Genomic DNA, 25,716 nt, shown 5'->3' with positions numbered 1-25,716 from the left:
CACGACGGAGAAGGCCTTGCCTACCTGAGAGAACTTCCGGGTCAAGCAGCCGGTCCAGCCGGAAGGAGCTTGGCGAGGGTCCGGTGAGTGAGGGGTAGTCCGCGGTCGTTGTCTAGGGCTGGGGCGGGGTGGGGGTGGGGGTGGGTTACTAGCGGTGTCGAGGCGTGGGTTTGAGCGGTGGGTTGGGGTACAACGTGAAGGAGGGTGGGGTATCCGCTGCCCTTTTGCAAGCCTGGCCTGGGCTGCAGGAGTTCGGCCGTCGTATATTTACGGAGCTCCACATACCTGCCAGGCACTTCTTTGGGCGTTTGGGACATACTGGTTTACGAGCGACTGTGGCTTTGGTCACAAGTAGTTGACAGCCTAGCGGAGGAGACCGACTGTAAACAGGTCAACAAACAAACACGATTATCTAAGACGGTAGTGAGTGCTTTAAAGAAAATTAAGCAGAATAAAGTGACGGAACGAAGCGAGGGAGTAAACCTTTTGAAGATCTGGTGAAGAGTATTAGAAGCAGAAGGAATAGCAAGTGCAAACGCCTTCTTGTGGGAACAAACCGAGCCAGGCCAAGGAAGAGGAAAAAGGCTACTGTGCGTGGAGCAAAAAGAGGAAGATGAGACCAGAGACTTAAACTGGCCAACCCTTGTAGGGGCTGTGAGCCAGGAGAAGGATTTTGACTTTTATTTGGAAAGCAGTGGAAAAGCACTGAAGGTTTCTGTGCCCAAGAGTGACATGCTGTGATTTATGACTTTAGGTTACTCCTGACCCTTCATCAGAAAGATGCACCTCTTCACTTGCCCTTGGACAGTGGAATGCATGAAACCCAAAATGACGGCCAGAAAAGCATTAGAGACACCCTCCCTGTAGAGATGTGAAAAACTAAGTCCCAGAGAGGTGAAGGCACCTGGCCTTTTAAGAACCAACGTCTTCCAACTCCATTTAATGCTTTCAGAATGACCATTTTAATGTCTATACATAATTGTCACTTCCTAAAACTCTTCAGATGGTTTCCTTTGCTTTGATGGTGCTTCTCTAAATTTAGGGGCATCAGTATCACCTGGGAGCATGTTAAAAATGCCTGTCCCCAAAAAAAACAAGAACACTTTAAGTATAAAATAGGTGTTTTCCTCTGATTTTCTGTTGTAATGGAAATGCATAAAATTGGAGGTTTAAGAATAGAATCTTGGCAAGCCACTTAACTGTCTTATCCTTAAAATACTGCTGATGATAATTATAATAGAAAGTGTTCAAACTTTTTGGTCTTAGTATCCCTTGACACTTTTAAAACTTATTGAGAACGTCAGAGAGTTTTTGTTTGTGTGCTTATAACTGTCAATATACCATTTTTCCCCCTCACCCCTTCCCTCGCCCAGAGTTCCCTCATACCCACCCTCACCCAGCACTCCCTGACACCCTCCCTCTCCCAGAGTTCCTCAGTATGCCATTTTATATATCAAAACAGCTTTTCAAAAATTGTTAATTTATTTAAAATGATACATTCATTACATGTTAACATAAATAGCATTTCTATGAAGAATATTTTCCAAAAAAAAATTATGGGAAAGAATGGCATTGTTTTACATCGTTACAAGGTTTTTTTTAGTATCTGGCTTAATAGAAGACAACTAGATTCTCATATCTCCTTCTGCATTCACTCTCTTGTGATAGCATTCATTATGTAGCCTCTGGAAAACTGCACCATATTGTGTGAGAATGAGAGAGAAAAGAGCAAATAATTTTCTAGTATTAATACGAAACTCATTTTGAAAAAGTCTCTGGGACCCCCAGAGGCCCCTGCACCACACTTGGAGAATTGCTGAATTACAGTAAGGTTTTGAAAATCAAAGATACATGATTTGTAAGTCATTAAAACTACATGCACGGCAAAGATGCAGATGCCCAAGAAATCTACATCTTTATTTTTTTAATAAATTTATTTTATTTATTTATTTTTGGCTGTGCTGGGTCTTCGTTGCTGTGCGCGGGCTTTCTGTAGTTGCAGTGAGCGGGGCTACTCTTCGTTGCAGTGCACGGGCTTCTCATTGCAGTGGCTTCTCTTGTGGAGCACGGGCTCTAGGCGCGCAGGCTTCAGTAGTTGTGGCTTGTAGGCTCTGGAGTGCAGGCTCAGTAGTTGCGGTGCACGGGCTTAGTTGCTCCGAGGCACGTGATATCCTCTCGGACCTGGGTTCGAACCGGTGTCCCCTCCATTGGCAAGCGGATTCTTAACCACTGCACCACCAGGGAAGTCCCACATCAGGCACTGTAACGCCAGAGTCCATGTTCCTGACCACATAGCCATGATGACACTGTAACTTTGATCTTGCAAAACTGGAAGAATTGTACTGTGTGGCTATCGTTTGAACTATGTATATACTGGACAGGTAGATCTGAGCATGAGAGTGAGGAGTTCTTTTTTAGTTATACTGAGTTTGAGATACTGGGAGGGTGCGGGGGCAGGGGGAGGTTCAGACTATAGAGAAAAAAATGGGCAAGGAGATCATAAGTCTAAGCTTGTCATATCTATGTCTTTGTGTAGCTTCATAAGCAAATGCTTATGGCAAAAATGATCAAAGTCAAGGGCATAACAACTAACCATGGTTTGAAGCACAGCTTCAGCAAATACAGAGGGTGTTCCTCAGTGTACCAGAAAATATGCTGACATTTGAGCCAAGTGCCCAAAGGCCAGTGATGAGGTGTGTGATGGCTCTAAGATGCTGTTGGGAGCATAAGGGCTATTTAGAAACTTTTTGGAAAATGACCCTCAAAATGATGATTTCTGTTTGCGTATTACTAACCTTTTAATGTTATCTATAGCAGTGGTCGAGTATAAGCACAACAGCTTTACATTTGTTCTCTGAAAGGATAGAGGAGTGCTAACAGCCTGCTCTTCATTTTTTTTTTTATCCCCTTTGCCAATTCAAAATGCCACTCTGACCATTTGTGTGCCTCGTGTAAGGAGCTTCTCCATTTTTCAAGTGTAACAGTGCAGGCTGAGGAGAGTGGATAAGCTGTAAATACAGCCTTGAACGCCGTTAGCTATGGAGAATGAACCGTTAATATCCCAGTATACTTGGAGCAAAAACCAATACCATCTGGGCATCAGTGTTTTTCCTTCCTTTGAATTATCCCAGAACTATTTCTGCAAACAGCTGTTTCCTCAGCCAACTTAATATTGAGCCACAAGAATGGAAGTTAGCCACATTACTTCCTTATTTACTTCTGTTGAAAATTGGAAGAGAATGGAAATATTTCTTCTCTCAGAATTTGGCAGGAACAGCAACAAGGCAATCTGTTAGGGATGATAGCTTAGGCGCTTTTCTTTCTTTTTCTTTTTTAATGATATAGCCAATATCCAGAATGATTCTGGAGGGTAAAATCATCTACATTTCTGATTATTCATGATCCTAGAAAAGCTAACGTTTTAGTGTACCTGAAAGATGAAAAAGCAGTTAGATTAAACTTAAATATCACACTTTTCAGTTATCCTATTCATGCTGAAGAAAGGTAATAAAACATTCTACCAAGTAACTTCATCCACAAGCATAGCATAGCCCCTTTTAACTGTTTGCAGGAAGGTGGCACTTTGATTTTCCTTTTTGAACTCTTTCTTCTTAGCCTCCAAATGTCAGCTGCTCCATTGAGAATAGCAGGCATGATATTATGCAAAGTCCCAAACTTTTAAGTGAGTTGCATTTCTAAAATTCATGAAGTCCTCCTTTCTCTTGTGTTTTCACAGCACAGTTACACTTCTCTTCAGTACTTCTCTTGTATATAGTTAGCTGTCTCTGCCCCTGCCTTCCAGGTTTTGCTGAACTCAGTCTTTTTTCTCCCACCTGACCGTTTCTCCATTTCCTTCATTGTTTGCACAGTCAGCCTTCATTTTTGTGGTTTTAATTTTGAATAAAATTAGATAAAGATGTTTATTTCTTTTAACATCTTTATTGGAGTATAATTGCTTTACAATAGTGTGTTAGTCTCTGCTGTATAACAAAGTGAATCAACTATACATATATCCCCATATCTCCAAGGTGTTTATTTCTCAAAAAAAAAAAAAGGGCTTCCCTGGTGGCGCAGTGGTTGAGAGTCTGCCTGCCGATGCAGGGGACACGGGTTCGTGCCCCGGTCCAGAAGGATCCCACATGCCGCGGAGTGGCTGGGCCCGTGAGCCATGGCCGCTGGGCCTGCGCGTCCGGAGCCTGTGCTCCGCAATGGGAGATGCCACAGCAGTGAGAGGCCCGCGTACTGCAAAAAAAAAAAAAAGTCATATTGAAGCCAGGAAGTAGAATTCTATCAGGAGCCGGAGCAGCATGTGTGAGTCCCTCTTTCTCTTACCCTCTGCAGCTCTTTCCACCACCAGCAGCCCCTATCTCCTGTCTCCTCTCTCTTTCCCTTCTCCACCCCTGTTGTCCTTTCTCTAACCTGATTGCCTCAGCTCCCTATAAGGCTTCTCTTCCTCAATCCAAATTCCAAGAACAAGATTCTTCTTAGCCAGTGGGTTGACTTCCTCCTGGGCCCAAGAAGGCAGGGCTCCAAAAAGGGAAACACGGGCTAGGTAGATCACAACAAAAGCTCTCTACCACAAGCTCAGGACACATTAAAAACAATGTAATATAATGGTTGGGCTCCAAGGTCAGTTTACAATTCCTGTTTGATTCATATAATTGTAAAATATTTATTTGCAATGAGAAAAAGAGGAGTGTGAAATTTAAAGACTGAAATTACCTAGTGGTGTTTCCCCTCCCCCCTCCATGATTTTTAAATGGTTGCATGGTATTCCAAGTAAAAGTGTTTTATTTATCTTAAATAATGGCTTTGATGTAAGGTGTAGATTTCAGCACCTGAAAGGACCATCAACAATAATAATATCTAGAGCTTATTCAGTGATTATTATTACCAGACTCTGTGTTTTTTATATACTGTCTCATTCAGACCTTGCAATAGTCCTGTGAAAATACATGCTATTATTTCCCCTGTTTTAAAGATGGGGGGACTGAGGCACAGAGAGATTAAATCATTAACAAAAGTCGTAAGGCTGGTTAGAGTCAGAGCCAGGATTCGAGCCCGGGAAACCTGGTTCCAGAGTCTGTACTCTGAACTTCTCTGCTACCCTGCCTTTATCAGAGGCCAGCAAGTATGATGTTCCAGGGTAAACAATCCAGAATGTAATCTGAGTAATAGTTCTCTCGTATTGGAAGTGTTCAGACAGTCTGGAGCAGGGCTGTTGTAGAGGAAATGAGGAAGTATATTAGTGATTGCTAGTCCATGGACCCTCTGCCTCAGAATCACCAGGGAGCTAATTAAAACCCATGAATTCCAAAGTCCAAACGCAGAGGTTCTTATTCATCAGGTCAGTAGGTCTGGGGTGGAACCCAGTAATCTATATTTTTAACAAGTTCTCTAGGTGATTGTGATATTCAGCCTGGCTTGGAAACTCTGGACTTGGTAATCTTTAATTGCCACCATTATCTCCTAGGACTAGATGGTAAATGAAGACTTTGAGGGTTAGTGGTTGGTTCAAGTAATGCGTTTAGGCATTATGCCTTTAGGATCTTTCGAGATTACAACATTGGTTCTTTTTGTCTCAGAGAATATAACAAGTGCTAGTAAATGCATGTGGGCCTGAATAATTATGATCCCTGTCGTATACCATTCTTCAATTTACAAAGATCCATAACATACTTGATTATATTCAAACTATTCTCTATCAGTAAGTATTTATTGAACATGTGCGAGTTACGAAACATAGCATCAAAAAAATACAGTCCCTGTGCTTAAAGGGCTCATAGGTGAGATGGTGTAGACTGCCTGGTAGTACAGAGCAGCATATACTAGAGCCAGGTGAATAGTGTAATGGTGAGGGCTACAGGGGTCAGGGAATAGCCATCCTGCATCCAGGTATACTCTGGATCCATATGGGAGGAAGAGCCAGGCCTTGAGAGGAGGCTCAGGGAAGCTGCATGAAGAAGGGATTCCATTCAGCAGTAACACTGCCAGGACACTATTGCCCTACAGCCCTGTCACGTGGAGGCTGTCACGTGGAAGCTGTTCATTCCCCTGAAGCTCCTGATCTCAGAGCAGGAAGAGTGAGTCCATTTCTTCTATTTCCAGTGTCTTCTACCTTAGCTGCCTTGATCCTGGGGGGACATTAACACCCCCTTACATGAGGTACCCCACTTTTGAGCCTCTCAGTTCTTTGACTGCTTCCCCTTGGACAACTATCTCTTTCACTCACTTCAACCTGCCACTCTAGTTCCCAAAGTCTACCTCCAGTTTTGCTGTTGGTCGAAACTGCTCCCCTCCAGAATCAGGAATCAGACCCATTACTCTCTGACTACAACTTGTAGCTCTTTTTCCTGAACACCTTCTAACCAGTGACCCCTCTGCTTTTTCCCTGCCCCCATCCCTTTACCTAGATGGCTCTCTTGCATTCTCGATTCCCATTTATCCTCAGGCCCTATTGCACACCTTACTTTCTCAGGGAGGCTTTCTGCGACATGGTTAGCTCTCCATGTTGTGTACTCCTGTGGCATCCTGTACTTTCCCTTGGGTAGCATTTAGTGTATTTTGTATGTACTTAGTGTCTATGTCCTCTACCTGACTGAGCTCCATGAAGGCAGAGACGGTGTCTGTGGTAGAGTAGGTTGGCACAAAGTAGGTGCTCAGTAGACACAGTTGAATAGATTAAAATGTATACCTCTGGTCTAAAATAGTAGGTTCTAAACTCTGTAGTAAGAAGCGGTGGGGAGCAAAGGAGTGGCAGAATAAGAAATGAGGTGGTATTAGAATAAAGTGGAGTTCTGGGAGGTTTGTTTTGTTTTTTTTCAGTTTGAAAGCAGTCACTGTTTATTAACTGACCAGATTACAAAAATAATCGTGGTAGATACTTTAGTTCATCCTTCTAATAAGCCTGTTGATCTGGTCTTCCCTGTTGCCAGCATCTCCACCTTCTACAAAATGGGTGGTCTTTTTCTTCATTCCACCTCGTGGAGAAGACAATTTGAAGGGCCACAGGAAGTTGTTTGCTTCTTTGAAACGTTTTCCAACGGTATAGATCTCATGAATCAGATCCTCCATGCAGATAATACCGTATTTGCCAAGAGATCGAGCAATCAACACGTTATCCATCAGGGCAATTCGCTTCTTGTTGATTTTGCCATAACCACGCTTGTAGATCAGTTCATTTACTGACTTCAGGTTTGGGTACCCCCATGCAATCAATGTATGGTTCCACGATTCTCATCATGTTAATTGAAGCCTCCTCGTGCTTCACAAAGATGCCATTGAAAATCTGACGGAGGCGAAGAAGCTGCAACACCTTTCAAACCTTTGGGCTCACACCATTGATACCTCTGATCCTGATGACAAATGCCAATTTGGGTTCCACGGGTACGTGGAAGTTGCCAGCTTTTCTTGCCATCCCAGCCGTTCGAATTTCAGTTCTGTACATCTGCCGGTATTCCCTGTGATAGTGCTTAGCTTTTTCATAGATCAACCTCCTCCGTGCCTTTCGAAGCATCTTTTGGGCAAATTTCTTCCTCAGGCACTTGATCTTAAGCTCTGTGAAATTCACTTTTTCTTAAGGGTTTCTGGCACAGCAGGAACCTTCTTTTTCTTCTCTTCTGCACTCTCCATGGTTCCAGCCAGGAGAGAGCTGTTTTGTTTTTGTTTTCTCCACAAAGAGAGCAGGCCTCTAGCTCAGAGCCTTCAACAGGTGGCAGTATCTCTAGAAGTTAATAACATGACTTTGTTTGCATTGTGCTTATGTGTACAGTTACTTTTATCTACAGATGTGATACAGACTTTCCTTTTAACATAAATGTATGAAAGAAAAATGAGTTTTTTTAAGAAAAGCATAACTAATAATAATTTGGTTCATGGATATAGCAAAAAAAAAATCATAACGGTAGAAGAAATGAATGAAATTTGGGAAATGCCAACTTGGATGAAGCCACAGGTACTCGTTATGGAAGTCCTGGGGAAAACTTGGAGCGCTTTTTCAGCACACTCATTTCCTGTCACTGTTGAGAACCACGAGTCTAGAATAAAGGACAAAAATCACATCTGCCAATTGTAGTGAAAAAGTTGGGAGCTTACATATATCAAGCCCTAGCACAGTGCCTGGCTTACTTCAGTCATTTAATAAATGATATTTCCATTGTTTCCACCCTCCACTCCCTCCTAATAGAGACCAGGATTCTCCTGCTAACTTATAGTATGCTCTTAAAGAGCAAGTCACAGTGAAGAGGTTAGACCAGATCACTTCTATAATCCCCTGCAGTGCCTAAGTGCTTTGTTTCCTTTAGTGTCATTTTAGTGGGGTTTTGGAAAGAAATGGAAACAAGCACCTGTGTTTATCTATTTATGTATAGCAAATTCTGAAGTTCTTTGTTTTACTCTAAATAGTCCATACTTAAATTTGAAAGAGAAAATTATTGTCATCATCCAACCATCCTTTCAAGGTCTAATGAAGATTAAGTGATATTTACAACTTAATGTAATTTAGACTTTGAGTAGTTTAATGGCAAAATACAATGATCAATTGATTTTTATGTTGTATGATCAAGCAGCTTTCACGTGAGTATACAGGGGAGTAAATGTCATTTCCAAAACTAATTATTTTGGGCCCTCATAAGAAATAAAGGTAGGTGTTTCATCCCATATTTTATAGAAATAGAATTTGAAATATTTCTTTAAGAGTCAGTGATTTTAGGGGCTTCCCTGGTGGCACAGGGGTTAAGAATCCTCCTGCCAATGCAGGGGACACAGGTTAGAGCCCTGGTCTGGGAAGATCCCACATGCCGCAGAGCAACTAAGCCCGTGTGCCACAACTACTCAGCCTGCGCTCTGGAGCCCATGAGACACAACTACTGAGCCCACGTGCCACAACTACTGAAGCCGTGCACCGCAACGGAGAGTAGCCCCCACTCACCGCAACTAGAGAAAGCCCGCGTGCAGCAACAAAGACCCAACGCAGCCAAAAATAAATAAATTAAATAACTAAGTTTTTTTTTAAAGAGTCTGATTTTAAAAGAGGAATCAAATTACCAGGAAGTTCATCATAATCACATAGATTCTTAGACTGGGATATCATTTTGCTTTTATTTATGATATTTTACTCTTCTTTTAAATGTGTCTGACAATCTTTCCCTGTAGTTTACATCTGTATTTCTACCAACTAGACATTTAAGGTGTCAGTTCCTCCCTTAGCTAATTTTATAGACTTTGAGCTAGAAATCTGGTATTCTTACAAACTTAAATATACTGAATTTTGTTTCTTGATATTGAAGAAATTATTAAAGGAAAATTCTTTTGTCTAACATTCTTGCCCAAGAGGGAGGTTCTATAGCCTCAGAAGTCAGTAACTATTTATGTACATGTAGTAGTGCAGTTTTCTTTCTGATGTTAAAACAAAAAAACTACTTCAGGTAGCCCTGTATTATTTATATCTTATATGTCTGTATACTTGAATTACTCAAATTTTGAGCTTCATGGTTATGATTATAATGTACCAGTTGATTTAAATTATTGATATAACAGCATTTGGTAATGGTACAGGTGGAATAAAAGATCATTAAGCTAAATATTTTAACCTTCATTGGCTCCCTGTTGCTTGGAGTTTGTCAGAGTGAAATAGAATCACAGCATTTCAGAACTAGAAGGGCCCTTAGGGATTGTCTTATCCAGTCCCTCATTTGACACATGAGAGAACAAGCGCAGCTACTTGCCAAGGACCTACAGCTAGTTAGTAGCAAAGCTAATACCAGAATCTAGGTCTGCCGTTTCCCAATTCAGTGCTCTTTCAACCGATTCCGTTGGGATTTTTAGGTGGTGTTCTCTCTGTTTCACTCCCTAATGTTGATGCCAATTATTCTAATCAGTTTCACATCTGTTTATTTTTAGGACATAGAGTTTCACCCCGTTATGAGTCTTTCCTGGTTAAACTTTATATCTGGCTTTCTTTTAGGTTGGTCTCCACTCATCTCTTTTAATCTTGAAGACTTCAAAATATACCTGGATCTACCATTTTTTTTGAAAACTCCAATACCAAGCAATCAATGACCCACCGTGCTCTTGTTATAATATAGAAGCTTTTCAGTTCTCCAACTCTAAACAAGATTTTCTCCCATTTTCCCATGAAGCCACATTGTTGTTTATTCACTTTAGTTGTGAGTGTTACTGTGCCAGCTGCTTTTGCTTTGGAAGATGTAGGCTTCAACCAAATGACCCCTCTGGGAGCAAATCATAGTTCTTCCAATGCATCATTTCTCCCAAGTTTTGAACTCTCAGCAGATTCCCACTCAGGTGATGATGTCATCATAGCCAGAGAGGGAACTAGTGTTTCAATTGAGTGTCTTCTCACAGTCGACCACTATGAAGGTGTCTATTGGTACAACTCAAAAGGACAGCAGCTGGATAACAGAGGCAGAGGTAACTATGCCAGAGTATAATTAATCAAGGTTACTCATTTCCTATTACTTCTTTCTTCCTGGTTTTAAGGCATATTCAACAAGAAATCTCTAAGATGAGGTACTACAGTAAATAGTTAAAACTTTGGAAGGCCTGGAGTATTATACCTATCAGAAAAAGCAAAATAATGGTAATTACTTAACCAGAAGAAAATAAATAGAGAATAGTTATAAATTTAAAAGGTGTTCACATAATGATGGTGAGCTATTTTCTCTCCTCTTGGTGAGCTGGTTTCCTTCTTCATTCAAGGTAGAGTCCATCAGGGTTGCTGCATACAGCTGTGCAGGCTACACGCTGCACAACTCCGGGGGCGCCATTCACCTAGACTGTAATGTGAGTAGTACAGAGTGCTGGCCCTGTGTGAATACAGCAAGAAGGATTTGGGTTAGACTTAGAGTCATAAATAAAAATGTTTTGCTCAGAAATGAGTTACTAAAAATGTTGGAGGAAATCCAGGATGTTTTTAAAAATAGTTATAAAGATCTGTGCATAAAACTTTAAGTCCCTCGGAATCAGAAGGGCACTGAGGAGGAACTCTATAAGCCCTTTCTATTCTATACCTTAATTTACTTGAAAACAGGAGAGTTTCCCTTGTATTTTTTTTTTTGTCTGTCAGTCTTAAAAAATCACACAAACATCATAATAATGTGACCAAGGTCTACTTTTTGACAGGTTTTTATTTGATTATGCTGTTTATGAACCCGTAAACACATCTTAATCAGAATACTATTTCCTTTAATTAGTGTTCTGTTAGAAAGATTATTTTTTTTGAAGACTACTTGTGTTAAAACACCTTAGGAAGAAATCTCCATGAAATATCAATGGGATAAAGATTAAATTCTGGGATCCTCACAAGCTACACTTTTCGGAAAAGGCCCCTTTATATTTTTTGCTAGAAAGGTAGTCTAATCTCTTGGAATATAAGGATATTTGGCTATTCATATTAGAGTGGAAAACAGAAAAGGAGACAGATGGTGCTTCCTTCTAAAGTATACGCTAAACATTTTAACCTTCTGCAAACTGAGTAACTGGCCACCAAGGGATTGAAGAGTTTGAATGTTAGAAAGAACAGAGCTTCTTAAGAATATAGACCTATTAAATCAGAATCTCTACAGTGGTGCTCAGAAATCAGAATCTCTAGAGTGGTATTTTGAACATGATTTGGGGTTCCCTGTTTGGATCCACTGAACTAGACTCTTACCTCGTTTGGCTCTAGGGTCCTAACAAACCCATTTAAGATGTGGGTTAATCAATATGATTATTACGGACTGACTGTATAGACAAAGCTTCGGTCAGGATAAGACCAGCCAAGTGGAATGATAGTTTTATTTTCCTATTTTGCCCTTACTTTGAAAACCACTAACATCTGTCATTGATGCTTTCAGCAGCAGCTCTGGACAATTATATTAAATTTTATGAATCTCAAGTGAGAAGAGTTTAAAGAGCATATTAGTCTAGTATAAGGTTCATAAATCTTGAGCTATTATCAGCAAGTGAGCTAGAGAGTTCAGATTGTGGTTATAGTGGCTGATGAATGGAGTCTATGTAGTTCATCATACCGTGGATTCACAGGGTATCCTTTTCATAGCTCCAAGTTTATAGAACAGAAGTTTATAAAATAATGACTATATTCATAACTACATGTTTTCCTCTTTTTACTTTAGTAAAAATATAACTAGAATTTAGATAAATTTTGATGATGATAAGAATGGGCACAATCCACAGTACTTACTAATTGATGTGCCACCCAAATAATCCTGAACCATAGAATCTCAGGGATGAAAGAGATCTGGAAGATTAGACATTGAAATGGTGCTTAACAAGCAGTCACCCAGCCTCCTCTGGGACACCACCTCTAGGCATTGGGACTCATACCTACACCGCACATCTATCCCATCTTTGAATGGCTTTCATAGTTAAAGCACAGGGTACACTGAGAACTTACCACAAAGGTGAGAATTGTGCAGGCAGAGCCAAGTTGTTTTTTTTTTTCCAAGTTATTAAAGGATGTTGAATCACGGTGGGTGGTCAGTGTGCTTTGTTTTTCATACTCATGTGCTTTTGTATACGCGTTCCCTGAATGAAGATACCTTCACGTATGGAAGAGAAGCAGCATGTTTTAGGTTTAAAACAAGCCTAGGCATCTTAAGGGCAACTTTTTTCTCTCTCCCAAGCTGGTCATTTAGCCTCGCTTGTGAAACATATCTTTTGGCTTGTGCTTCATTTACTCCTGCCAGAAAAACAAGATACTATCATCAACCAACCTTTTCTAACAAGACAAATTAACATGTGCAAGGCATGCCAGATTAGCCACTTAGTAATTGAAGAAATGCATTAAATTGGTAGGGTTTTTTAAAAATAGTTTTTGTCTTAAATAAATAAGTTCATTATTGAAAGTAAACAGTTTAAAAGGAAGTAAAAATTACTCATAACCCATTATAAATAACCATTGTTTTATATTTCTGAGGCACATCCTTCTATTTATGAGAAAGTCTAGGTAGAGACTGTGATATAGACACACACACACACGTAAATATTTCTTTTTAAGTTTAGTCATTTAGCATTATGTCGACACACCTGTCTCCCTGAAAGGCTTCTTACATCTGGCAGTGAAAAGGTAGTTAGGATAATCATTAGTGTCAGGAAGATCTTGATTCCCTTTTTTAAGTCCCAGGCTGTTTAAATTCTGACTCTGAACATAAAAAGTCTGCCCTTTCTTACATCTTTTAAGGAAATAGCAGAGCCTAATAGAAGAGTTGATTTAAAGTACTCTCATGAAGAGGTGGAATATTGATAAGGCAGTTGGCATATTTAGCAATAGTATTCTTTATGCTGTAATTTTTTATTTCTGTTGGGTTATCAGGTGGAAAATGGTTGGTTTCTGATAACTTCCTGAATATCACCAACATAGCCTTTGCTGACCGTGGGCTCTATACATGTTTTATCACGTCTCCGATCCGTGCCTCCTACTCGGTCACCCTGCGTGTTATCTTCACCTCGGGAGACATGAGTGTCTACTACATGGTTGTTTGCCTGATTGCCTTTACAATCACCCTCATCTTGAATGTCACACGGCTGTGCATGATGAGCAGCCATCTTCGTAAAACTGAGAAAGCCATCAATGAATTCTTCCGAACTGAAGGGGCAGAGAAACTTCAGAAGGCCTTTGAGATCGCAAAACGCATCCCCATCATCACCTCAGCCAAGACTCTGGAGCTCGCCAAAGTCACACAGTTTAAAACCATGGAGTTTGCTCGTTATATTGAAGAACTGGCAAGAAGCGTCCCTCTGCCACCTCTTATTCTAAACTGTCGGGCCTTTGTAGAGGAGATGTTTGAGGCTGTGCGAGTGGATGACCCTGATGACATGGGAGAAAGAATGAAAGAGAGACCTGCCTTGAATGCTCAGGATGGCATCTTTGTCATTAACCCAGAGATGGGCCGGAGTAATTCACCAGGAGGAGATTCGGATGATGGTTCCCTGAGTGAACAAGGCCAGGAGATAGCAGTTCAGGTTTCTGTCCACCTTCAGTCAGAGACCAAAAGTATTGATACAGATTCTCAAGACAGCAATCATTTCAGCCCGCCTGATGATACAGGATCTGCTGAATTGAACTCTAACTACAAAGATGGGGCATATGAAAGTTGCCAGCTGTGAGCTACCCCAGTACCTACAAAAATGGCTCTCAGAAAAGGAACCTGTTTCATGCAGGAAATAACATTTTTACCAAAAGATAAGTAGGACTTTCCCCTTGCTCATATTAAGCACATCAGGACATGAATTGTTACCAAAATCTTTCTAAAAATTCAGTGTTTTCCCTATCTGATCTTTCTCAGTCATTTACCGTGAGCTTGATTAAATGACACATGTTGAGATTTAAAGGGGCCTGAGACATCAGCCTAATGGGGAAAGTACCACACCCAGAATTACATGGCTTCTCTTCTGGTCATGGTTCTTCCATTGTTAGGGCTGACACTTATCTTTAGGCCTCAGTTTTCCCACTAACAAGATGAGGGATTTGCACTGGATGATATCTAAAGACATTTCTGGCCCTCTAACTTCTTACCTGCCACCTTTAAACCAAAAGAATCTTCAGCCCATTTCTGAATAAACGCTTCCCTAGACTTTGAGTCCCTTTTTATGGAAAGGACCAAGCTGAAACTTTGTGATTTGGATTCCCACACCAATGCTATGCATAGAGGTGTGGGTGTTTTTCAGATGTCTTGCTGGTGGAGCATACAGTTGTATATGCTAGGTTGAATGTCTCCAGTGTAGCCCATGTCTGTATCGTTATACAGGTACCAGGGAGCTAACTGCTCATTAGTAAGCTACTTTCCATGAGTAAATTGGAACTTGTGGGGGTGTATCATGTCTTTTTAACTTACTGAGGCATCATTTAGCTCATTGAGCCGGCAGTGATTTCCCAACTGTTCTCCAAAAGTGAACAGTTCGTTCCTAAAGAATAATGTCTTCATTGTTTTTAGAATAAGAAACAATGTCAAATCATCTGTGTCTGGTAAATTAATGGATTTTGACATTTCTGTTCATAGAATTTCTCAGGCTTTCCCTGTTTAAAAGTACTGGACTCTATGAGATAGTTCTGTGTTTGGGATCCCATTCCAGGAGAAAACCCACAGCTGAATTCCTCTTTAGACCTCTGTCAACACTCTTGCCCTCCGTGGTCTTTAATATGGTGCTAAAGGTTGCATGCCTCCTTATCTTGTTCATCTTGTTTATATTTTATTGTTGAGGTTTTTATTTTTGTGTACTTCAGGTGTAGAATTTTGAGCTAGGGCTGCTTTTGCAGCCTTTCCGAGAAGCACTAACCTGAAATAAGATTAGATAATGGTGTGTGGTGTATGTTACTATATTAAATATATAGATACTAATACAGATGGATATATATATACACACATACAGATGATCTAGACATAAAGAGGGAGAAAAATTATGAGGGATGCCACCTGATTCAACTGTGTATAATAAACACTTAGGACAGTATTTCTTGCCTGGCTGAGATCTGATATAATGGAATTGTACATACTCTTCAGAATAATTTCTTCAGCTACAGTAAGCTTGGCGTCATATAATTTTAAGAACTTGGCAGTGGAGCTCCATGTGCTTCACGTTTCTTCATTTGGCTTCTGATTACTGAAGCATTACTTGAACAGAGGTTCCTGAGAGAAATGTTTGGGGGAGGTTTTTATCAGGATTTTAATTTCAAATGGAGGAAGGCAGGAAATTCGAAGTGTGACCAGATAGAACTCCTTTCTCCTTTGTGAAGGCTTATCAGAAGTAATACATCTGCTCTCGATAGCATGAATGAATCGATGTGCAGGTTTATCAGATGGCATTACAGATAATGATAATGCTGCCTTTTCTGTCTCTCAGGCTGTTTCCATGGAAACCTCCAGAGCCAAACAAAAGCTACCCGTCATTTAGCCAAAGCTTGTCTTGGCTCATAGACCTGTATTTCTTTAAAGAACACTGTTTTCATACATTTGGCTATGAGAGCAAGGGCTCTTGAACATGCCCTAGATTATAGAACACTTTTTCCCTTCCCAGAATGTTTCTCTTGAAAATGTAAAAAATTTTTAAATCCCTTGTCTGAGGTCTGTCCCCTGAATGTCCCTCAGATCTTTAGATAGCACCTTGCAACCTGTCCCAATATAGCAGGTTTGGGGTCATTTTTAGAATGTATCTTGTCACATTAAAGAGAATGGATTTACCCCACATGTTCTCATAACAGACATGGGCATTTGGGACCTTAATGTAGACATATTTAATGATCAAAGTCCTGAGAAACAGGGCTTTGGAAAAATACAAGAAATATTGGGAAAAAAATAAGTTTGCACAATACTATATAACAAGTATAGGCTACTCCAGTGTATCCTAGATAAATCACTTTAGAAATGTAACGGTGTCTTAATTCGGTGGCCAAAGTAACTGGATTACTTTGAGTATTCCAGGTTAAGGTGCCACTGATAAGGAATTAAAGTAGGTCAAAATTTAAGTGGAGCTGGCATTACTTACTAAATCTAGTTGTTCAGAGGAAGAAAACCACACTCACTAACATTTTCTGTAGCTAATCAAATACTCTTCATATATTATTAATACTCATGCTGTCTTTTTGTAAAATCCTTAACCTTTTGAACTTAAACTCCAGTAACAGTCTTTTGACAATAGTGGTAGTGTAATTATCCTTCTGTCTTGCTAGATTTTATGGTTAGTGAAAATGCCTTTACTCAACAAACTGTATCTGAAATAGTTATGTCATCTCATTTACAAATTCTGTCTTGTATTTTGATTTAATGAACCTTACTGTCCTTATGAAATGAAATGGTGGCTTTGTGAAATAAATTTACCAAAAATAGACATGTGAACATTTTTAGAGATTCCTTACCAGCTGAAATCAGACAGACAGGCATCTTTTGAGCTGATACCGCGATTAGTTTATAGGCAGTTTGATAAGCCTGTCCTCAAAGTCGCATCTGTTCTGATAGTTTAGTTCTTGAGTCTGGCCCAGTGAGCGTTTATATTTCCTACCAACTACCTTGATATAAATATCTTGGGAGTTGCTGACCTGGAATGGTTGTGAGGAGGCTCCCGGCTTCTTCACCTCACTTACCACGTATTTTAAAGTCGAAATACCCAGCTTCCCTTTTGTCCTCCAGCCACAGTGAACCCCTTGGCACAGTCCTCTCCACGCCCTGCATGTAGTTTCAACCTAAATCAGAGTTTGTATTCTGTGTCACAGAGCAGCATGGGAGCGTGAATGCTTGTTTTCCAGGGCCCGGCCAGTCATGGGTGCTAGCCTTGCCTCCTCACCCAGCTACGGTAACACAAGTGTACCAGATTTCCTGAATCACTATTAAGAGAACACAGTCTTTTGTCCCCTACGCCAGCAATGTTAGAAGTGCTAAGCCTTGGGCTTCCCTGGTGGCGCAGTGGTTGAGAGTCCGCCTGCCAATGCAGGAGACACGGGTTCATGCCCCGGTCCGGGAAGATCCCACATGCCGCGGAGCGGCTGGACCCGTGAGCCATGGCTGCTGAGCCTGTACGTCCGGAGCCTGTGCTCCGCAACGGGAGAGGCCACAACAGTGAGAGGCCCGCGTACCACACACACACACACAAAAAAGTGCTAAGCCTTATGCATAAACTCCTAGATTCTCAACACATTTCATAAGAGTAAATGAGTTGTTTAATATGGTTCAGATGATGTTTAAATGGTTACCATGTTAATGAATACTTACATTATAATTTTGTCCTTTTTTTAAAAAAAGTTGTACTTGAATGTAATGTATTAAATGTTCAGTGGAGTGTATTTCATTTGTCTGAAGTCTTCTATAGAGATACATTCTTTTTTTTTTTTTTTTTTTTTTGTTTTGCGGTAGACAGTCAAAGTCTGTACCTTTTTATCAGGAAGGCGATAGCTTTCCAGAAGCCTCACCTGACTTCCACTATACAGCTTCCAGAACTAGGTTACCTGACTACCTGCAGTAACTGTAAGAAAGCTTGGGAAGATGAAATTGTATATTTTTTCACTGGACATATTGCAGCAAAGTGTTTTATTATTAAGAAAGTGAAGAATGGAAGTTGTAGGCTACTGGTAATGTGCAACAAGGTCAACTTCACTTGAATTACAGGAGCAAAATGTGGTTGTGTGGTGGATATAGTTGCAAACCATGTTCCTTGAAGATACTCACATGTATGGATGAAGAACATTGTGTACCATATCAGTAAACAAAGGATGTTGCAGCCATCAAGCCATCAGCCACTACAGCCACCCTGACTGTGCACCCTGAGGGGATTCAGGATGGAGAAAAACAGGATACCGGCCTAGATAGTTAAGGTGTACATCAAAGGAATGGTTTCGATGAGCCCAGGCTCTTACATCTTCCCATACATAGAGAAGTATTAAGTTCATTAACTTGAGATGTCTGGTTTTTCTTTAATTAACTAATCTTTTGCTGTTCTGACTACCTGTTTTTTGTTGCAAAAATTCATGTATATCCTGGCTACTCCCTTACCTCTTCAGAACAGTCCCTCAGAACTATCTGAAAGGCCACTTCCCAGGCTTAAGTCCTCAGTATGTCTGCCGAATAAAACATAATTCTCAACTTTTAGGTTGTGCATTTTTTTCAGTCCACACATGCATGAACAAAGCAAGAATCAGAAGCATTAAATCTTAGGTTAAATCTTCAAGCCATCACTTATGTAGTCTCCCATACACGTGGCTCAAGCAGCAGACAGACAAGTTATGGGATTCTGCTGGGGCATAATTGGCTTATCTTAACCTATTTATTCATTATCAGATACGTACTGGCCACCTGCTATGAGCAAGCAATAACAAAGTTCCTAGGGGACAACAAGGTTGGCCTATTGGAGAAAGAGAAGAAATAAGCCTGTGTGGCTGTGAGGGGAGAATGTCAGAGAAGCAGGCAGGGGCCGGGAATAAGGTTAAAAGATTTCAAAGCTCTTTTTGGCTGTCCCCAGCAATGTGTTTCTTAGAAGAAATGCTAGCAGTGCCTAATTTGGAAGAGGAGATTTACCAATTTAGGGAGGAAAGTTTTATCATTCAGTAGTACTATTCGTTTTGTCCTGAAATCATCTGCAGCTAAAAAAAACAAAACACAACTCGATTGTCCTAATTTTCTTTAAGGAATCAAACTCCTTCAGAGCCCCTTAAATTCCAATCATGTCCTCGAGTTTTCATGTTTTCACTGGAACCTATTGATTAGGAAATATATATGTAAATATACATATGTTGCTCCATCTGCCTGGATGATCGAGGCTGCTGCCAGCGTGCTGCTTCTTCCTGACAGTTGGAAACACTCTGCTTTGCCTCCTGCTTAGCCGTGTGAGAAGGAGGACTCAAGTGTCCTAAGTGATGATAAATCAGCCTTCAAGGGGGCCTTCTTACAATAGAAGAGCCACCCCCTGGGAAAGAGTTTGTCCCTAAGCAGAAGGGAGGTTTATCAGGAGGAACTCCCACTGAGGGGTAGTTTTGCCATGTGAATTTCATTGCTCTTTCAGAAACTACAGGCAGTTGGACCATGCCTGAGTCTACTCTGCTCAAGTCCCTTAACCCTTTGAACACCTAAGGCTATGCCTATTCAATTTTTCAACAGATGTTTGTCACACATAAACTAGGGACATTATCATGAGTAAAATCAGAGGTGGTCCCTGCTCTTTAGGAACTGACAGCCTATGGGAAGACAGATCCTATTCAAAAAGTCACACGCAGGGTAGATAATTAAAAACTGAGAAGTGTGCTAGAAAATGATTCTCTGAGAGCTTGGAACAAAGGAATCTGATCTCATTAGAGGTCAGAGAAGAATCCCCTGAAGAAGTGACACTAGCAGCTGCAGGCATTGCTTGAGGGCTTATTATGTTTCTGTCCTCAGCCAGAGACAGAAACGTAATCGAATGCTGCTTAGAAGGAATTTATAGACCTGTTTAAAAAGTAAGATGTTCCTACAAATAAACCATCTGAAAGAGACAGTGTGGCATCAAGTGCTAAATGGATTAGCACTAGATAATAAAAGCTTAAGGAGTTAAAGATGAAAAGTGAGTGGTAGCAGAGGGTGGGCAATACCTTGTGGATGGGGTGAGATTTGAGCCAGGCCAGGAGGATGAATAAGCCTTGGACAGTGAAGGAAAGGTGTTAATCTGGTCATGGAACTCAGAAATCTTCAATGGTGCCCTGCTGTCTTAGCAGTAAAAAAAAAAAAAAAAAAAAAAAAAATCCAATTTCTTGACCCTCCATGACCTGCTCCCAGCCTATCTTCCCAAGTTTACCTTTTAAAGACCCCTGCACTCTCTTGGAAATACAGTAACATTCTACCTTTTATATTATAGTTACTCCTTCCTTACAAGTTTATGAGCAACTTGAGAGATGGCATCATGTACTAGTCACCTGTATTTGTAGCCCCTTATTCCTTAGGATAACACCTTTTGTATAGAAGAGACAGTAAATGTTTGTTTAATGGGATGGGAGGGGGGACTAAACTGTTGTGCTGTAGTATAGGACCACATTGGTTAATGTGGGACTTGTGGGTGAGGGCTCAGGAGGTGTGGCTGCCCCTTTTCCAATAGCACTCTCTTCCTTGGAGATACCACTGATTTTTAAATTTAAAACTTTTAAAAAGTTTTAAATACCATCTTCACACTGGTGACTCCAAATTGCTATTTCTAGCTCTAAATGCTCTCTTCCAGACCTGTGGATCTAACACCTCCCTACTTGCCATCACCATTTGGCCAGGCACCTCTAAAAGGCATCTCAAAATTAATATATCTGAAACAGAACAGATTCCCTAACCTGATAACAAAAGCATACATCAGTTTCTACCTCCACCATCTTCTCTCAGTAAATGGCACCACCATCTAGTCACTTGCTCAAGACAAAAATCAGTTTCATCCTGGACTCAATTTACCTTACTCTCAGTGTCCAATAGATCAGCAAGTTCTCTTGTTTTGCTTCAAAAACCATATATGTACTCCATCCACTACTCTCTTCCTCCATTGATGTCATCCTGTTTCAAGACACCATCATCTCTTGCTTGTACTATTTGATGTTCCCCACTATTGTCCCCAGGTGATCCATTCTCAGCAGTGCAACCAGAGTGAACTTTCAAAAGCATGTCGTCTCCTGCTAATGTTCTGTAGTATCTCCTGTCACTAGAAGAAAATTCTAGAAGAAAATCCATACTCCCCACCATAGCCTGTAAGACTCCCTATGAGCTGCTCCTTCCTGTGTCCACGCTCATCACCTACCACCCACCTCACTATACCTCCCAGCCACCCTGACCTCCTTGCTGTTCCTCAAACACACCAAGCTTGCTCCCACCTCAAAACCTTTGGTCTTGTTCTTCCCTCTGCCTAGAATATCTTCCCCCAGATGTTCCCTTCACTGGTTTCTTCTTGGCATTCAGATCTCAGCTAAGCTGTCACCATTTCAGAGAGGCCTCCCCGACCATACAACAGTAGGTGCCCCCAGGGTTGGAGTTAGAGTCAGGGCTAAATAACTCTAATAATAACTGTTAATTTTACCATAGTACTTGTCACTATTTGTCTTAGTCCACTGGGGCTACTGTAACAGAACACCATCAACTGGGTGGATTAAAAAATGGAAATTTCAAAAAAAAAAACGGAAATTTCTCTCTCACAGTTCAAGAGGCTGGGAAGTCCAAGATCAAGGTGCCAGCAGATTTGGTGTATGGTGAGAACCAGCATCCTGGCTTGCAGATGGCTGTCTTCTTGCTGTGTCCTCACGTGGTGGAAAAGGGTGAGAGAGCTCTCCAGGGTCTCTTTTATAAGGGCACTAATCTCATTCATGAGGGCCCACCCCCATGACCTAATCACCTCCCAAAGGCCCCCACCCCCTAATACTGTAACACTGGGGATTAGATTTCAGCATATGAATTTGGGGGAACACAAATTCAGTCTATCACTCTATTAGATATCGGTTATTATTTATTTACTTGTTTATTATATTATTTCCCCCACCTACAATATCAGCTACATGAAAATAGGGACATTACTTTATTTCCTATTATATTATCAGCAACTAAACAGAGCTTGGCACCTCTAAATTGACAATCACTAAATATTTGTTGCGTCACTGATATAGATGGATGGGTGAATACTGGTTAATTGTGTAAACTTAAAGAAATAATTTAGAATCTTTGCCTCAATTTACCTCCTTCCTTGATGTAGATGGAAGGTAATATACTACTTATGTTTTCTGGCACACAAAGGACGTGGTTAAGATAAATGAGAAGGCTGAAGGCTTTACCACTTATTATGAGAAAAATATTGGAGTGTATGGGCAAGGAGCCATTTGAAAGTGGTGATGACAGGCTAATGGAGAAGAAATTCATTTGTTTTATTACCCATGAACCTCCTGGATACTGAGTAAGATGGAGGAAAATGAAATGTACCTATGTGTAATATAAAAATTCATAAATACAGCTTTTGTTAATTCAAAGTAGAGTGATGCTTTGTTTTTCTGGCATCAATAGGTATTTTGCTAAGTGTTTTGTTTTTTCAGATAGTTAATGTTCCCGTTGTAAGAAGATTTTTTTCAATTTGACTGTTTTAATGGAAATAGTTTTCAAATGAGTTTCAGTGCCACTTTCTCTGGCAGCACACTGAGCAGAGCCTTTTGTCAATAACTTGGAATATCATTACAAGCTTACATTACATACTTGGGTATAAAATAGTGATAAACTCTGAAATCACAGATGTGTAGACCTTTTATACTTCCTGCGATCTTTTATGTATATTGCATAGGGTTTTTTTTTTTCTTCTCTTCTTTCATTTATTTAATCAACAAGTAAGACACACAGTACGTGCAGGCTGGCCACTAAGAACTCTGCCCAGAGTGATAAACAAGAGAAATGTGATTCCTGCCCTCTTGGAGCCCACAATCTGCTGGGAAAGATTACAGTGACCAAGGAAGTACAAGTGCGACAAGAATCTCAAAGGCCTACCCTGGGGCTTGGGAAGCACCTCCTCAAGGAAATGGCCTTTAAGCTGATTCCTACAAATTGCTCAGGGGAAGAATGTTCCAGGCAGATGGAAAAGCATGTTCAGAGGGTGTGAATGGTGAGACAAAGGTGCATTTGAGCAGAAAAATTAAGACCAGCAAGTCTCCTGATGATTCTGTAGTGTCAGGGAACCAGATTGCAGACCCCTCCTCCCATAAGCCCAGGCTAGGAATCTGAGACTTCATTCTAAAAACAAATTAAATGCTTCTTTTGAAGAGGGGAGTAACACGATCAGCATTACCCTTCAAAATATGTGTTAGAAGAAAATAACCACTAAACCTATGCTTTCACACATATTTTTGGTTTAAATGAAGTTAAGATAAGTGATGCCACAGTTATCAACCTTCCACAAAGTATGGAATTGACAGGTGATGCTCAGGGCCATAGGGACAGTGCAAAAATCGAGAAGAGGATGTTCAAGTTTGGGAAAGCGTGGGTTTCAGAAAGGAGCCTCATTATTGGAGGCCTCTTACAATACGGTATATATAAGAGCCTGATTTAATTCGGTTCGACATTATCTGAAATACCCGCCATATACCCAAGAGCTAAAGGAAAAGTTTAAGTGGATGAACATGCACTGGGAGCAGATGCCTGAGTTCCAGGCCTGCCTTGGCCACTACCAGGATGGACCCTGGCCTTCAGCAAGTCTCTTCCCCCATGGACCTTAGCTTCCTCTCCTGCAGAATAAGATGATGCCTGTGCAAGCCACTCCTCCTGGAAGGCTGAGATGCACATAGCTTAGCAGGCAGGAAGCTCAAAGGGGGGCTCCATCACCTACTCACCAAGTGACCTTGGACAGATTACTTAACTTCTTTGAATATCGGTTTACCTATTTGTGAATGCCCTACCTCACAGATGATTGTGAGAGCTAAAACGCCTGGCACAGACAACGCAGTCAGGAAATATTAGGATCACTCTGTAATTTTACAGCTTAATATCTGCTGGCTCACATATTAGCCCACTAAAGCAGGAAAAAGAATTTGGAAATGAATGTTTCCTTCAGGAAAAAAGTGGCCCCTTATGAATTAAGAACTCATTCCACATATTTCATTTTTCTGTATCCTTTTGAGACTTAGCAACATTTTGGGAAACATCTTCCACCATCCATCTGTCCAACATTTGTGCTCTGGAATATCTTTCCTCTAACAGCTTGGCCAGACTCTGTTTTGAATGTGTCCAGTGACACTGTCCCTAGCCTATCTATTCTGAGCATGTTATTAACCTGAGCTTGCATGTATCAGTATAAATTCTGCTAAGAGCCAACATTTCCTTACTTTCTGAGCATCCATGCGGAAATAAGCTTGCATGGTTTCTTTGTGGTCTCTTTGTAGACCCCAAGGGTATTAATAGCAAGTCATACACCCTCCATTTTTCTTCTTATTTTTAAACAACTGGGTTTTAAATAAGTTTCATATATGCACATTGTTTAAAAATATGAACAGTATAGAAAGGTTTTAGGTTCAAAAATCTTTTCTTTGCTTCCCGCCCCCTGATCCCTAGTTATACTCCCCATATATGAACAGTATTTTATACATTCTTCCAGAAATCTTTTCCCTCCCTTCCTCTCTTTCTATATATATTCTACGTAATTATCTTTATCTTACAGAAATAAGACAATAACATCCCACCTTCCTTTCTCTATGTATTTTATATCATTGTACTTATTTTACACAAATGGGACTGTACTGTTCAGACCTTATGTCTTAGACATTTTTCCATAGGAATACCTATAGATCTGCCTCATTCTTTTGAGTGGCTTTCTGGCATCCTATTAATGGAATGTACCCTTTAACCAACCCCTGTTGTTGGACTTTTTAGATGTTTCCAATCTTTTTCTCTCACAAACAGTTTCCTAAAAAATACCTCTGGACATACTTCTCTGCACACTTGATAAACTTTATCTGTAAGATAAGTTCTTATAAGTTTTAAAACCCAGAAGAGCATCCTCCTGTGTGTTCACCAAGCCATCAGCCTGTCTCTGCTAACGTCAGACCTCCAAAAAGAGCTCCTTCCAAGGCTGGTGGCTGCCTTATTGGACAACACAGGTACAATCAATACTTTGAAAGATGTTATCAATCTTTACTGTGAAGACAGGTGATAATGTAGCAGAGTGCCTAACAAATATCCGAACATCTGACATACTGTAGTTACCTGTAAATGGTGGCTCTTAGTCACATTGCCTTTATGCTTGTGAACAACCGGTGAGGAATTTATCTCCAAGGCCCGAAGCTAAACACAACTAGAGTCAATGGGTTGGTATAATATTAGCAAATTTAGGTGGCACTATTTTTATGAAACAGCCATTTACTGAAGATGAATGTCCAATGGAACAGGAAAGTCCTTCTTAGGTAGTAAAGGAAAACCTATGAGGCATTATGCTTCAGTTTTAGAAATTTTCTCTGGCTGGATCTCCAAGAAGCCTTGACATTTTCAACAATAAAACTCAATTCATAGCTGGTAGGTATTACTCTTAGCATTTTGGGAAGAAGAATTGCCAATTTAAACAAAGTAGTGTTGATTTTGATCTTGAGAACATGAGAACATGATCAGGCATTTGGGTTCCATTCATTCATTCCTTCATTCAACAAATGTTTATTGAGCACCTGCTAGGTACAAGGCAGGGTTCTAGGTTACAGGCGATGCAATGTAAACCAAACAGATATGAGCCCAGCAATTAAATAGCCATGTGACCTTGGAC

The 25,716-nt window shown here is 40.6% G+C and overlaps 1 protein-coding gene and 1 pseudogene across 2 annotated transcripts; one reads left to right on the top strand and one right to left on the bottom strand.

Moving 5' to 3' along the window:
- Positions 1 to 44: 44 nt before the first annotated feature.
- Positions 45 to 17,470, top strand: MFAP3 (microfibril associated protein 3). The gene is made up of 3 exons (XM_082836027.1): positions 45 to 83; positions 9,965 to 10,428; positions 13,331 to 17,470. The coding sequence occupies exons 2-3, from the start codon at positions 10,134 to 10,136 to the stop codon at positions 14,122 to 14,124; spliced, it is 1,089 nt and encodes a 362-aa protein (XP_082692153.1). The 5' UTR covers positions 45 to 83; positions 9,965 to 10,133; the 3' UTR covers positions 14,125 to 17,470.
- Positions 6,686 to 7,635, bottom strand: LOC309960283 (large ribosomal subunit protein uL30-like; annotated as a pseudogene). The gene has a single exon. The product of its transcript is annotated as a large ribosomal subunit protein uL30-like (transcript).
- Positions 17,471 to 25,716: the final 8,246 nt, after the last annotated feature.

Source organism: Leucopleurus acutus (genome assembly GCF_964270905.1).
Source record: "Leucopleurus acutus genome assembly, chromosome: 3".
NCBI lineage: Eukaryota > Metazoa > Chordata > Mammalia > Artiodactyla > Delphinidae > Leucopleurus > Leucopleurus acutus.
This window is presented reverse-complemented; position numbering and strand designations above follow the sequence as displayed.